At 39.8% G+C, this 14,452-nt stretch overlaps 1 protein-coding gene across 1 annotated transcript; it reads right to left on the bottom strand.

Annotated features, from left to right (window-relative positions):
* Positions 1-1,730: 1,730 nt before the first annotated feature.
* On the bottom strand, positions 1,731-7,059 carry PCDH20 (protocadherin 20). Its single transcript, XM_036757738.1, has 2 exons — positions 6,907-7,059; positions 1,731-5,873 (listed from the first exon to the last, which is right to left on the bottom strand). The coding sequence occupies exons 1-2, from the start codon at positions 7,057-7,059 to the stop codon at positions 3,108-3,110; spliced, it is 2,919 nt and encodes a 972-aa protein (XP_036613633.1). The 3' UTR covers positions 1,731-3,107.
* Positions 7,060-14,452: the final 7,393 nt, after the last annotated feature.

The raw sequence follows: 14,452 nt of genomic DNA on the forward strand, positions 1-14,452 counted from the left end.
GATCTCCAGAGGTGAGAAGCTTGTGTAATTGTCCTTCTTACAGCTGTCAATTGAAATGTTTTTCTTGTGCACAAATGAGTAGCCTGATGACAGAGCTCCCTTTAATCGGATCACCTCCCCCTCCATCCCTAACAGCATTGTAATAATGGGGCTTCATTTCTTATCAAAATTAAACCTCATCATTCATAAGACATATGAAGAGCATCAAAGTTGCCAGAGTTTCCCACCTCCTCAAACGCAGGGATCCTATAAAGTTGTTAAAGTCAAAATGCCAGAAACATATAAGAAGAACATTTTCTCTGTGATCTGGGAAGTTGTTTGGAGGAAATCTATTTACTGAAAGAATCAAATAACCTAAACTGTTTTCATGTGCCTACTTGAAGGGAACTAAAAGCGATTATCATAGTTTTTAATTTCCCAATTCGTATTAAGGTACAATTTTCTTTGCACTGTTAAGGGCATCTTTTTCTGACAGTCCAAATATCACAGCAATCTCTTCTTCATTAAACTGGGCAAAGAGCACTCACTCGTTCTCAAACTGTTAAATGGATATTGGGATTTTTAATGAATGGAACATTTATTTTTGTGCCAGCTCAACTACCAACATTGAGATGATTAGCATACATTTTGGCAACTGTTCTAGCACAAGGTGTTAGTAAAATGGGCCTTTTATGTGTAAGCCTAATTTGCTTTTAGCATCCTTTGTTATTCATGTTTTTAGTGTTTTGATGTGAAAGAGATTTTTTTTTAAATATAAGCCATTCTGGAAAAAGAAAGAATTCAAAAATATGACTCCTTATTACTGTTTTAAATTTTTTATAGACTCTGAAAATTTCATTTTTGCTTAAAAAAACAATGCTCCAGTGCTCTTCTAATTAGATAAGTTAAATATTTCATTTTTTTGTATCAAAGGCTAAATTGTTGCATATTTGGGAGCTTCAGTATTTAGAGTACTGTTATTTGCATATGAAGCTATATTATTTTAGTAGAGGAATTGTGAAGTAGTTAATGAAATGTAGTTTGTTTTATCTGGAACATTTATATATTTGAATAAAAGGGACAAGGAAGCAGTAAAAATTCTATTTGATAAATGTTAAGTGCCTATTCTCTGCAAGGCACTGTTGTTTCTTCCCTTGGCTGGTACTTCAGCTGAATGAGTCGGATTGGTAGTGAAACTTCCTCAGTTAGCCATTTCATCTACCCCACATTCACAAATAACTTTCACTTCACAGTGTACATATCTCCAACTGACTTTGTGTCAGAGCCTTAATATATTTACCATTTCACTTTGGAACAATGTAGCACTGAACTGAGTAAAGATGCAAGCCACCAGAGGATATTATAAGGCTGCTTTGCTTCATTTTATTTTGTATAGAACTTTTTTCCCCTATGAAAGTGACTGGAATCCATTGCATTTCAGTAACTTATGTGTAATTTAACTTATATTAAATAAGGGAACAGCAAAAAGAATGCTCAAAATTGCTAGCATTCTATTTTTTTAAATGCACGTCATCCAGAATAGATTCCTTTGTATATAGAGCTCTTTCAGACATATGCACACATCTTCACACATGCAAAGTCAATACTATTTTAAAGTAAACTCTACTTTTCAACATGTGCACTTCTAGGATACCACTTTCTTATGATTTATATAAGACAGAGGTAACAAATACCTTCAGAAAGCAATTCAGTGAATTTTGTAGTCAGAAAGGTAACCAAGGAAAAAGAAGTTATGAAAATATATAGCTTTAATTTGCAGACATATAAACACTTTTGGTACAATCAGACATAAGATGCTGGAAAGCAAAATGACCCATTTTTAAGCTGACACATTTTCCTTGTTTACGCAGATATATTTGCCATAACCCTCAAATGAAAGAATTTTTTCCTCAGCTTGCACAGTGAGGTGAAAGGGATTCATCAATGATGAACCTGCTGCTTGCATTGCAAAGGATGTAGTAAAGAATAAATTATCCCAGAAATCTGCCACCAAGCTTAGAAGGCAGCTCTTGGCCCTAATCCAAAGCCAAAGAACAAAAGCCAGAAATAGTAGCCAGTAAACCTAAACGGCATCAACAGTAACAGTAATAACGTCTCCCGTTTGAAATATCAATCCTGAACAGCTAGAATTCCATATGAATTAGCTTCTAATATTACTGATTTTTTAAAAGCGATTTCTATTTTTTCCTACGACAGTTGAAATAGAGATAGCATGTAAGATCTAATTCGTAACTCAAATGAGAAGCACAGCAGACAAGTTGAGGAAGCAGAAGTATTTTCCAACAGCTATGAGACAACTAAGGGTCAAACCATCCCTTTGCATCTGGCTGTTTGGACATGGGCACAATTGTTTCATTTACATCTTCTGCAAGAATGGGTAAATGCATCCCCCACCCCCAAAATGGCAAGCAAAATGGTAGAACAAACAGAAAGCTATTGGAGTTTAGAGGAAGTGAAAAGAACACTATTCAGCAGTTCAAATTTTCATTACATGGCAATGTTTTCTATCCTTGCTGAAAAGAAATTGCACTTCTTGTTAATGCTTTCTTCTATCATACTGTACATGTTATTTTTGTGAGGTAATAAACATTCTATTTTACCAGTGCATTTCTTCTCCTTTCATCATCATACATACAAGTAGAACAAAATCATTTATTTTAGATTTATGTATATATTTATGTTCAAAACAATGTATTTAAAATATACTTTGTCATTATTTTCATATACAATACCTGTCATGTATAAGATCTCAAACACCTTCCTACATAGGAGCAACTGATGCCCTCTGGTGGTTAAAATATCTTCTTAAACTTCAATGTCTTACCTTACTCTGTTCAATGACCTGGCTGATGTATGAAAGCTGCAAATGATGGAAAGCCGTTTATCAGCAGTACACTAACTGTTAATACTAACTTTTCATTTTAAAAAATGCTGTACACATTTTATAAGACCTGAATTTGAATTTTATAAAACTTGTAAACAGTTATTTACAATATAATATAATTTATAAATTATTTGTCCTTCATCGGAACTGCCAATCAGCACACCTATGATTATGTTTGTGGCCTGTCCAAGCCAAACATCTCTGAGTTTTTCCCTTGGAAATATCAAATGTTAGAAATCTCCATTGGTTTCCTCTCTATCATATGTAAGTCAATCTTTCCTTTCAGTGGGACTTGTACTTCCAAATTGTCATTTTCCCGGTGATGCTTTTTCCCCTTTCTTAGACATATGTATATTCCCATCCCAGTGACTAATGTGATGGACCCCAAACTTATCACAGATAGGGCAACTAAAGTGGGCACACAAGAGGCTGATTCCACTTTTCGGTGAGTAGGTTCTATCGAAATTTGTGGTTCTTTTTCCTCAATGCTGATCTCAGGTTCTTTTCGCAATAGACTCTCAATGTAGCTCTCATTGCTAACGGTGTCATTGACGAATAGATTTACCATGACAGTAGAATGGAGGGGCTCAGGATAACCATGGTCACTCACTTTAACCAGCAAGCGGTAAAGCCCATAATCATTCTGCATCAATGTCTCTTCCAAAGTAATGTTACCAGTTTTGGGGTCTATCCTAAAAGATTCAGGCCGAGGACCTCTTCTTCCTATGATGCTATAAGCAATGACAGCATTCATACCAGTGTCTTTGTCAACAGCATAGACTTCTGTAACTGGTGAGCCCGGTAGAGTAGAAGGTAGGACTAATAGATAAGACATATTTGACTGAGGAAACAGAACAAGAGGAGGGTTGTCATTGATGTCAAGAAGAAGGATTGTTATTTTTGCAGTAGAAGAGAGGGCAGGTTCACCCCCATCAACGGCTTCAACCCACAGAATATAGGAACTTTGTTGCTCTCTATCCAGAGAGACTTTTGCTCTCAACATGCCCTTTCCAGTGTCTATGACAAAAATATCACTCTGGTTCATCACTGAAAGGGCGACCCATCCATTTCGTCCCGCATCTGCGTCTGTGACACTGATCACTCCAATTTCACCAAACCCTGGGAAATTTTCTGGCACAAAAAAGCTGAAATCCTTGTTGATGAACCTAGGGCTGTTGTCATTTTTGTCCAAAACAGTGATGGCAACCGTGGCTATTGACTCTTGAGGCGGTATCCCAGAGTCGACTGCTTTTACTGTGTACCTGTACTTCTCTTTTTCTTCTCTGTCCAACTGAGTGGACACAGTAAGAATCCCTGTAATCTTGTCTAATACAAAATATGATGGTGCATCGGGTCCAAGGAAATAAGAAACTTGACCTCTTTCTCCACTGTCAGCATCTATGGCATGCAACTTTGTCAGAAAGGCATTTGGTGCATTGTTTTCTTCAATAGATAGTTCTATCAGTGGTTGAGTGAAAACAGGTGCATTGTCATTGTCATCTAGAACCTGTATTTTAATCACCTTTCTAACATGAAATCCCTCAGAGTTCCAGGCCACCACAGTTATCTCATAGAGCTGTTGTGTCTCATAATCCAAAGACTTTGCAGTTTCTAACAAGTATTCATTATTGTATGGTTGATAGGGAGATAATCTGAATGGTCCATCTCCATCCAGGTAGCAATTCACCTTATATTTATCTTCTGGGTCCCTGATAGTAAAAAATGCAACTGGGGTGTTGATGGGTTCCAACTCCTTTAAGTAAACAACTCCTTCAGCTTCATTAGCAATATAACGAGGAACTATCTCAGGTGGACGAAAAACTACTTTGATGATGGTCACTAGGACAGTGATTACAGCCGGAATGCATCCTGGTCCATTGGCAAGTATGGTGAGCTTATGTAGTCGGAGAACATTGCCCCCAATCTTTCTGAAGAGTTTGATGACTCCAGTGATTTCATCCAGGTGGAATAAATCTTTTGATACCTGTGGAACCTTCTGGCTGTAGGAGTAGGTGATCTGAGCATTGGCACCTAAGTCTCTATCCACAGCCTGGACACTCGCCACGGGAGTGCCCACTGTAGCATTTCCATACACAGTCACGTTGATCTGTGAGTCTGTGAAAAGGGGACAGTTGTCATTAATATCACTGATGCCAATCGTGAGAGTGGCACTGCCCATGAGAGGTGGAGAGCCACCATCTTCTGCTATGATGATGGTTACATACTGATCTTGAGTCTCCCTGTCTAATGCCCCCATGACAATTAGGTACGGGGTACGCTCCCCATTCTCATTCTCCTCAACATCCAAGGTAAAGACACCATGATAGTCCAAGAGGCGATAGGTCTGAACCCCATTAATGCCCACATCTGGGTCCAGGGCTGGATGTTCAATGGCCAATCGGGTGTTGACGGGTGCATTTTCAGGAACTGATACAGCGATTTGGGACACGGGGAACTGAGGAGCATTGTCATTTATGTCTCGGATGGCAATTTTCACTTTCACAAATCTGAAGTACTCCTGAGGCAGGACCAGCACATCCAGGAGCAAGACGCAGGATTCTGAGGAAGGTGAGGAGGAGACTGAGATGCCGTTCCTCCCTCCTCCCCCACCTCCCCCTCCCCCACCTCCTTCAAGACACAGTGCCTCCCGGTCGATCTCCTGCTCAGAAGTGTGCAGCTCCCCTGAACGGTTGTCCAGGGTCACATACTGGCCACCCAGCCCCTGGGATGCCAAACTGAAGGAAAGAGGGGGATCCCATTCCTCTCGGTGATGGTGGTGCTGGTGCGATTGCTGGTCTTCCTCACTCCCTGCTGCCACTGCTGCTTCTGCTGATGCTGCCTGGGGGACCAGCTGCAGGTCCTCAGCAAGGCTTCCGATAAACACTCCTGCCGGTAGCCCCTCGTTCAGGCTGTAGAAGAGCTCCGTGGCTCTACTGTAACTTGCGAAGCAGTTGAAAGGTCCCACGAAGAGGAAAAACAGTAACAGATGCTGGAGGTGAAGAGGCGTAGAGAAGACGACACACGGGCAGACAGAGAGAAGCATATTGGAGTTAGAGACAAGGGGCTATAGAACTCAGCAGGGATGCAGCTCATTACTCTCACCTGACCACCCTCCTCCCCAAATAACTCAGTCGGGGATGCTTTAGGCACGCAGCGCATCATGCTCAATCTGGTGAAGAGGGTGCTTGCTTTATAGGACACAATCACAGACAGAGTTTGTCTTTACAAGAGTCACTCCTCTGTTTGCCTACTTTTCTCACCCCAACCCTTTACTCTCTAATCCAGCAAGCAACCAGTGCTGTCAAGAGTCCATTGCAACATACAGAGGACTGAAGGTCTCACTCATGTGCAACAAGGCATCACCAAAAGGAAGGGAAAGATAGGAGCTGAGAAGGGGAAAGGAAGGTTTGAGAGGTGGATCCGGGAGTCCCCCCTCCACCCCACCATTTAAATCCCCATGCCTCCGGTGCCCCCAATAACATGCCGTGCCATGAAGCATACAAATCCCTTAAAGCAGGAAGGATGAGGGATTCTCATTTCCAACACGCAACTCAAATCTAGTTGAAAAGAGGATAGCTCTCCCCACCCTCTCACAAACCCTCACTAATCCTCCTCCCCTGGGGGACTGAAACTAAACACAGAAAAATGATTATGCAAAATAATTTGTCTTTTGCAGTTGACTAGAAGCTGTTCCCACTGTTGCATGTGCTATATCTAAAAAAGGCTTAAGGACTGCACCCATTCCTTTTTATGACTCAATCGTGCAATATTTTTGCTTCCAAAATTACCTTCCGTACCCCAACCCCCCTTTCCCTCCCTCTAATCCCAGTCTATGGCTTTCGTTTTGTGGTAAAGACATTCTCCCTAACTCTTTCCCCCTCCCTCCTCTCCCCGATCGCTCGCATGAAGTTTGGATCAAGCTGGAAGGCTCAGAAAAAGCAAAGCCCTGGGGCCCGCAACTGCCTGTCTAGAGGTCCCTGCAACTTGCGCAGGTGATCCGGATTCTGAACCCTCTCACTTACCGGCAGGTTCCTCCGACTGGTGCTGCTTCTGTGACCGTAGAGATGCCCCATATCCAGAGGCTGCTGCCTGTTCCCCGGCAGCCAGCTGACTCCTAGGGTTCGTGAGCGCCTCTCATTCCCTGGGCAGTTCATTCCCAGTGAAACTGCAGTCATTTAGCTACTGATGTGAAAGCAGCAGAAGACACTCCCTCTTCGTTCATGCAAATCACTGGGAGAACTTCAGCCAATAGTCACAGGCACATCAATTAACAAAGGGCTCAAACGGGGGAGAAATGAAAGGCCAGGGCATAGGGAGGACGTTGGCATCGTTCCACACTCTGCCCCCTGACCCAGGTACCTAGTGATCCTCTTCCCGCAGGAGCCCGAAGAGGACAACTTGCAGCAGAGACTGCAGCTCAGCTCAGTTGGCAATCACATGGAGCACACTCCTTCTCCTACCTCGTTCCCAGCACCAGTTAGGGAACACTTCCACAGTGTGCAGGGAGGGGGGAGAATCGCAGAGAAGTGACGCCACGGCAACAGCTTCACAGTCACAGACCCAAAGCCTCCTTCGCAGTAACTTTCCTTTTTTCTTCGAGAGAGAAGGAGGGAAGGGAGAGAGGAGAGAAAAGGGATGTGTGTGTGTGTGTGTGTGTGTGTGTGTGACAGAGAGAGAGAGAGAGAGAGAGAGAGAGAGAGAGAGAGAGAGAGAGAGAGAGAGAGAGAGAGAGAAAACAGTTCTCACCCTCATGTGTTATGAACCGGGGGACTACTTGTTGCTTGTTGTTGGTACTATGAGAACATGGCAAAATGAATAGTTTGTAAAGGTTTAGATGCATCTCTGCTTAGTGGTGTGAGATTTCTGCTGATTCAGGGCTGAAAAAGATGTCAGAGGCTATTAGACTAACCCCCTTATTTGACCAATGAGGAAACCGAGGCCAAAAGGGGTTAGGTGATTACCCCACTATCACCCAGATAATTCTAATAATTCCTGTTTTTGTAATACTTTAAAGTTTGCCAAGTGCTTTGTACCTGCTCTTGAAATTGAACGGCCCTTTTTTGGGGTAGTGAAATCCAGCACTAGAATTCTAATTCACATCTTCAAACTCCAGCTGCTTCTTTACACTGTACCAATTTTGGGTTCTTCCACCAATTCTATTACCCTTTGCCCTAATTGCTCTCCCTACCCTTAATATAATGATCTTCCTATCCTATATTGCTTTAGTTAAAATCTAAGTTCACAGAGAGCTGAGCTGTACTGGGAAAGATAGAGTAAGGAATGAAGTAGAAAGCACCCTTGGGACAAGGTAGTTAATGGCCTTTTATATTTTTTTCTAAAACAATTAGATGTGTTTTCTTCTTCCATTCCTGTGAACTGCAAGTACAAATGAAAAGTTATTGTGTGTGGTAGTCGTGTTGGTGAGAGAGAGAGAGAGAGAGAGAGAGAGAGAGAGAGAGAGAGAGAGAGAGAGTGTGTGTGTTTGGGGAGTGGAGGGTAGATCATAGTGGAGGAAACTGTCTCCCCAAGATAGTTTCCCATCATAAATATTTCCCTTTATTATTAGATGTCACTACTAGATTATCTGCCAACTGAACTGAAAATAGAACTTCTGGATTAAGTGACCAGGTAGTTTAATTACCCCCAAGAATAAAACTCTATTACTTACTCATCAAAGGTAAAGACAGTTTATATCAGTAATATTTCCTATGGATACTTTTCTATTTTCTTCTTTTGACCTTTTACATATTCACTCAAGTGATTATTTAATTGTTTTCCATTTCCTGGTCCTTTTTCATTTGAATATTCCCAATAGCTAAAAAAAATTAAATTCAAAATATTGGTAATACATTTCCATAAAAATTATGTGGTACTCTGGTCAGAGCAGTGCCTCTGAAGTGCTTACTGAAGGGCTAGCAGTATGAAGATAGACATGAAACATTCCCTTCCCTCTGGGACTACCTGATTTCTAGTGTCAGAGAGAACTGAATACACACATATACTTACATACATACAATATGTGCAAGATTAATAAAAGGTCATTTTGCAAGGGAGTGCAGTAGAGACTGAGGAAATCAGGAGATGTTTCAGATACAAGGTCATACTTGAGCTGTGTCTTGAAAGAAACCATGAATTCCAAAATGTGATGATGTCCAGGCATGGGGAAGGCCCATGAAAAGTCAATGAGATGGAAGATAGAGTATCTTGTGTGAAGTAGAGTAGGTCCTAGTTTGTGAAGAGAATAGTAATGTGTAAGAACAAAATCAAAAGATCTGGGTTCAGATGTTGCCCCGATGCTTACTACTTGTGTGACTGTGACCAAATCCCTTAACTTCCTTAGACTCCAGTTTCCTTAACTGTAAAATCTAGGGGTTAGACCATATGACTTTCTACTCTAGATCAAGTCTGTGAGTCTATGAGTTCATCTTTTCTCTAGGGTGGTATAGTATGGGCCATCTCATATACTTAGAAATAATTTCTTAAATAGAAATTTGAGAAGTATGGCTAGTTTGCAAAGCATATATTATTAGTTCTGACCTCAATCCCCATCTTTTTAAGCTATTGCAGGGGGAAAGAAGAGGAGGAAGGTTTAGATCACAAATCCATATCTACCTAAAAAAAACTTCAAAGTCTAAGCAAAGAAACATAGGGCAGCTCTGAAGATAGAATGCAGGCAAAAAACTGGCTTCCCATCCCTGCTTGCTCAGCTGCTGGTTCCTGCCTTATTGAAGAACTTTTACCATAATTGGGAAATATTTACTTTTGGGGTTTTGAGCTGAAATATGTCTTACTCCTAAAATCAGTACCATACTTTTTTTTTCCTGAAGTGGGTATATATATATATATATATATATATATATATTTCAGCAACACCCTTAGCTTATAGAAGCCTCAGGCACTTGGCCAGAATTAGACAATCAGTTAGTGGTGTGAGTATGAGCAGACTAGACTGGGAATCTCAATTTATTCCAAAGCCATCCGGATGCAGCAGCAGCAGGCTGTATTTTCACATCAAGCTCTTTACCCTGTCCAATGGCTTCAGATCATTCATTTTTTTTTCCTTTGGGTGAGAAGATAGTGGTCCCTTTCTTTGATTTGCCTTTGTTTATGGGGGTAATAGAGAGGAGCTGCATTTAATGAAGACAAAAATCTATTTGCCGTGACGTCACTGTGATCATTCTCACAACGGAGTCTGATTTTTCCTGTTGCTCTGGCTAATCCAGCTTTCCCTTTTTCTATTTTGTGGTGGATGCTCCTGGCACAGATGTACATTTTTATAGCTGCTTTTTTTCAAAGACGATCTATTGCTCCTCTGGCCACCATTCTCCCAGCTGCTCCCTCCAGAGAAGGGGGCTAATGTTCCTGCTTCACTTAGAGAGTTAAGTTGGCAAGCGATTACACATGCAGGTTCAGCCACTGTTTTGGCTGAAGTCTTTCTACAAGGCATCCTGAAGTGCAGAAAAGGCTTTCCCTGTCCATCAAAGCATGAGAATTAAACACACATAAACGATGTTCAAAAATGCAAGAAATCTGGTCTGCTTTAAATCTCCATGGTGACTCCTAGGGCTCTGTGCAGAAATTCATCATCTGTGCCCAGTAGACCTTGGCAGAGTTTTGGGCAACACCTTATGTGTCAAACTCCACACTTAATTGAGGTACGTGTTATTTTTCCTTCATCCTTGGACAAACTAAGCACGGTTTCATATAGGCTTTATACTCTAATTGAGCTGAAAGGGACCAAAATAGCCCCTCTTTCTTCTCATGTGCCTCATTGCTGGGCATTGTGAAAATGTTCCAGCATTGTTTCACCTCCTGACTCGAGCCTTGTGACCTCCCATCTGGTGTCACATACTACTTTCTAAAGACAATTTGGAGAGCTCGTATGCTATTAGTCCCTTGAAAATAATACTTGTGAGCTTCTCAGATGTCTCAATTGCTCTGGGCCTGCTTCCCAGGTGTTTTGTAAAAATTGATCTAGAAGAATAATTAGCTTTTTATGCTTCCCAAGCTAGGTTTTCTTCAGATGAGTACAGCAGCATGATCTAATAAATAGAGCCCTGATCTGGGCTTATGGGACCTGGCTCCTATTCCCAGTGCTCTTGTTAATTTGCTATGTGCTGTTAGGCATGTTACCATAGTCTATACTTCAGTTTTCCCATAAGTAAAAAAGAAAAAAAAATAGCATACACAATTACATATAGGAATTCAATGCCCATTTATTTATTCATTTTTAACCATTCATTTATTCATTGACTTATTTACTTTTCATTTATTTATTTATTCAATAGTATTGGATGGGTGAGGCCTTTTGACTGAGTCCAGGTTTTACAGAACAAATCCTTTTATTAAGGGGATTTGTTCTGTGAACTTTGGATTCATTCAAAGGGATCTGAGAACCTAGAGTGCTACAGGTGGCCTCAAGGCCACAGGTTCCCCACCCCTGACTATACCTATGCTTACACATGTTATGGGGATTTTTTTTTGACTGATATGGATCAGTAGATTTTCTATAATTCATAATCTGAGTGAGTTGCCAAGATCACTAAGAGATTAAGTGATTATGGACAGCTAGGTATGAGAAGTATGAACTGAACTCAGATCTTTCCAACTCTAAGTCAACCTTCTATTTCCTATGACAAGCATCCTTTACATAATTGTTTATAGAAACCTCACCGACCTAACTGGAACAAAGGTAATACCTTAGGTTTCCAAAGTGTGTCTCAATTACTTATCTATCTATCTATCTATCTATCTATCTATCTATCTATCTATCTATCTATTTATCTATCTATCTATCTAACTAGATATAGATACATAGATATAGATATACACACATACATACACACATATATGTATATATAATGTGTAAATGTGTATGTATATATATGTATGCATATGTATATGTATGTGTGTATACACACACACACACACACACACACATATATATATATATGTTATTTTATGATGACTCTCTGAGTCAGGTAGTAAAAGTGTCATGATCCAGATTTTACACGAAAGAAGTCAGAGGTTTATTAAAGGAATAAAACTAGGAAGTGACATAGCTGGGTCTCAGGTCTTCTGACTCTAAATCCAGTGAACCTTCTACTATATCATACTCCTTGTTAGTGCAATTCCTGGAACAGAATAGGCACTTAATAAATGCTTTTTTCCTTCCTTCCTCTAGTATACATTCATACATATATACATTTAAAAATTATTCAAGATGTCTTCCATATTGTTATTGGCATTTATGAGTTTATGAAAGTGATCACAATTTTCATTAAGGCAGTCCAATCTTTGTATCTTTATTAGATTTCTAAAATTCTTGGTTAAGATTCACCAATTTTTGGTAATGATTTCCTGTAAATTATGAATAATCTCAAAATCAACACCACTTAAGATTTCCATCTATTAATATATTAAAGTCTATTAAATTACTTCTATGTGTTTATATGTGGAAATTTGTTACTAAATATGTATTTTTGGTGCAAAATAGGTATTTATTTCAAAGCTATTTTAAAATTAACATAATCTTAACATAGAAATTTTCCATTGGTTTTGATATCCCTCAATCCAACATCCCAGTTTTCTCTTCCCTTTCACCAGTCTATTTCATTTTTCCATATATGTAGCACTGCTTTTTTTCAAACCAGCTATGTTTTCCAAATTGGGATTAATTTGTGCTGATCATTTCAGGCTAACTGTTTTCCAGAAATTTTGACCTCCAGTTGTTTAATATCACCCATGTTTGACTACCCTTTGTTTTGGCTTCACTTGCCGCCCTTCATGGTCCTAACCATAGTCAGTTATTTTATAAATATACTCTCCTCTACCCTTTAATCCTTTGTTCCCTGATATTTTTACTTTCCCCATCCCAAACTCACCACTACCATTTGCTGTCTCTAGTTCTAATCCTGAATTGCAGGTCACTGCTGGAGGAAGCCATCATTATCATTTTGGTTTGGCAATCCTTTTAAACCTTGAATTGTCTCCCTATCTTATTCTCTCCAAAAGCTGTTCCAAACTTCCTCCCTTCTTCTCAAATTCTTCATTTCACTCTTAGTCCCTCTCTCTCACCTAGTGATCTTACCCACTACTTTAATGAGAAGACTGAGGCCATTCATTGTGAGCTTTCTAACTTTTCTCTGTGCCTCAAACCAGTTTTCATCTATCTTTATAGCCTGCCGTCTAACCTAAGAGGATAAAATGCCCCTAGAGACTTAAAGTGTGCCCAGGATTCTTGGACCTTCTTACCTTCCTTCAGCTGAAATCTTCTGTATGTTGCCTCCCCTTATTCTAATGTAAACTTCTTGATAGTCCAATCATCTTGATTTTTCATTGCTACTCCTAGTGATTTGCATAAGATTTTGTACATAGTAAGCACATAATAAATGCTTTTTTCTTTGACCATTTCCTTTCTCTCATTTTTAATATATTCTTCTTTATTGATTAGGTTTCTCTGCTTACAAATAGCCCTAGGTATCCCTCATCCTTAAAGATTAAAAAAAAGCAAATACATTTTTATCAACTCTGATATACATCAATGGATAGATCCACACTCCATCCATTATCCTAGCTCTCTGTCCTACTATTCACTGTTCTGCTTATACAAAGTATAATCTCCATTCTCTGCCTCCACTTACTCACTATCCACCCGTTTACTGTTCAAACCCTTTTGTCTCCTTTCCATTGAAACTGCCCCATTGAAAGTGATCTCACAAAGGTCATTGAGGATCTCTTTATTTCCAATCAAGTAGTCTTTTCTATGTGTTCATCCTCCTTAACTATCCTGTAGCAATTGACAGTATTGACAGTCCCCTTTCTTCACACTCCCTAACTGAAAGTAACTATTTAAAATATTCTTTCCTAGCCTTGAGTCCTTTCTCCCCATTCCTACCATCTTGCTCCCTCTAGAGAAACTTGCCTTCTGCTTTCCTAATAAAATTGAAGCTATGCCTCATGAATTCAATCTTCTCACCTTCTCCCTAACTCAAAATCCCTTCCATTGTTCCCTATTCCCTCACTTTTGTCCAATCACCAAAGTAGTCAGCAGTAAGTTCCTTTTTAAGTCTAACTTTTTTTCTTGTGCTTCTAAACTCATTACCAGCTGTTTTCCTGTGGAAAGCTGCCCCGTTAATTCTTTCCTTTCTCTCATTTGAAAAATCTCTTCTCATCTTGCCAGACCTTTTGTAGTCTACAAACAGGCTCACATTTTGACTTACCAAAAGAAACAAAACCAATGAGCAAACCAAACACAAACTAAAACAAAACAAACAAAAAAGCAAGCAAAACCCAAGCACTTGACACTCACCCTCTTAACCTACTGTCCTCTCTCCTCTCAGCCAAAATTTAAAAAAAAGGAGAGAAACTACATGAATTACCTCCATTTCCTCACTCTCGTTCACTTCTCAAGCCCTTGGATTCTTGCTTCCTCCACCACTTGAATGAAACTGCTCACTTATTCAGTCTCTCAGTTGACAACTATTTATTAAGTACCTGTATGGTACTAATCCCTGGGGATACCAGGACAAAAGCTTTACAATCATTCACTCTCAAGGAACTGACATT

The sequence above is a fragment of the Trichosurus vulpecula genome, chromosome 4 (genome assembly GCF_011100635.1).
Source record: "Trichosurus vulpecula isolate mTriVul1 chromosome 4, mTriVul1.pri, whole genome shotgun sequence".
In the NCBI taxonomy this organism is placed as follows: domain Eukaryota; kingdom Metazoa; phylum Chordata; class Mammalia; order Diprotodontia; family Phalangeridae; genus Trichosurus; species Trichosurus vulpecula.

What these genes read in the sequence shown, in the direction of transcription:
- PCDH20 (XM_036757738.1), bottom strand. Translation starts at nt 7,059, where the DNA reads ATGACTGCAGTTTCACTGGGAATGAACTGCCCAGGGAATGAGAGGCGC. An exon ending in CCAGTCGGAGGAACCTGCCG is followed by an intron (nt 5,874 to 6,906) that starts GTAAGTGAGAGG and finishes CTTCACCTCCAG; the next exon opens with CATCTGTTACTGTTTTTCCT.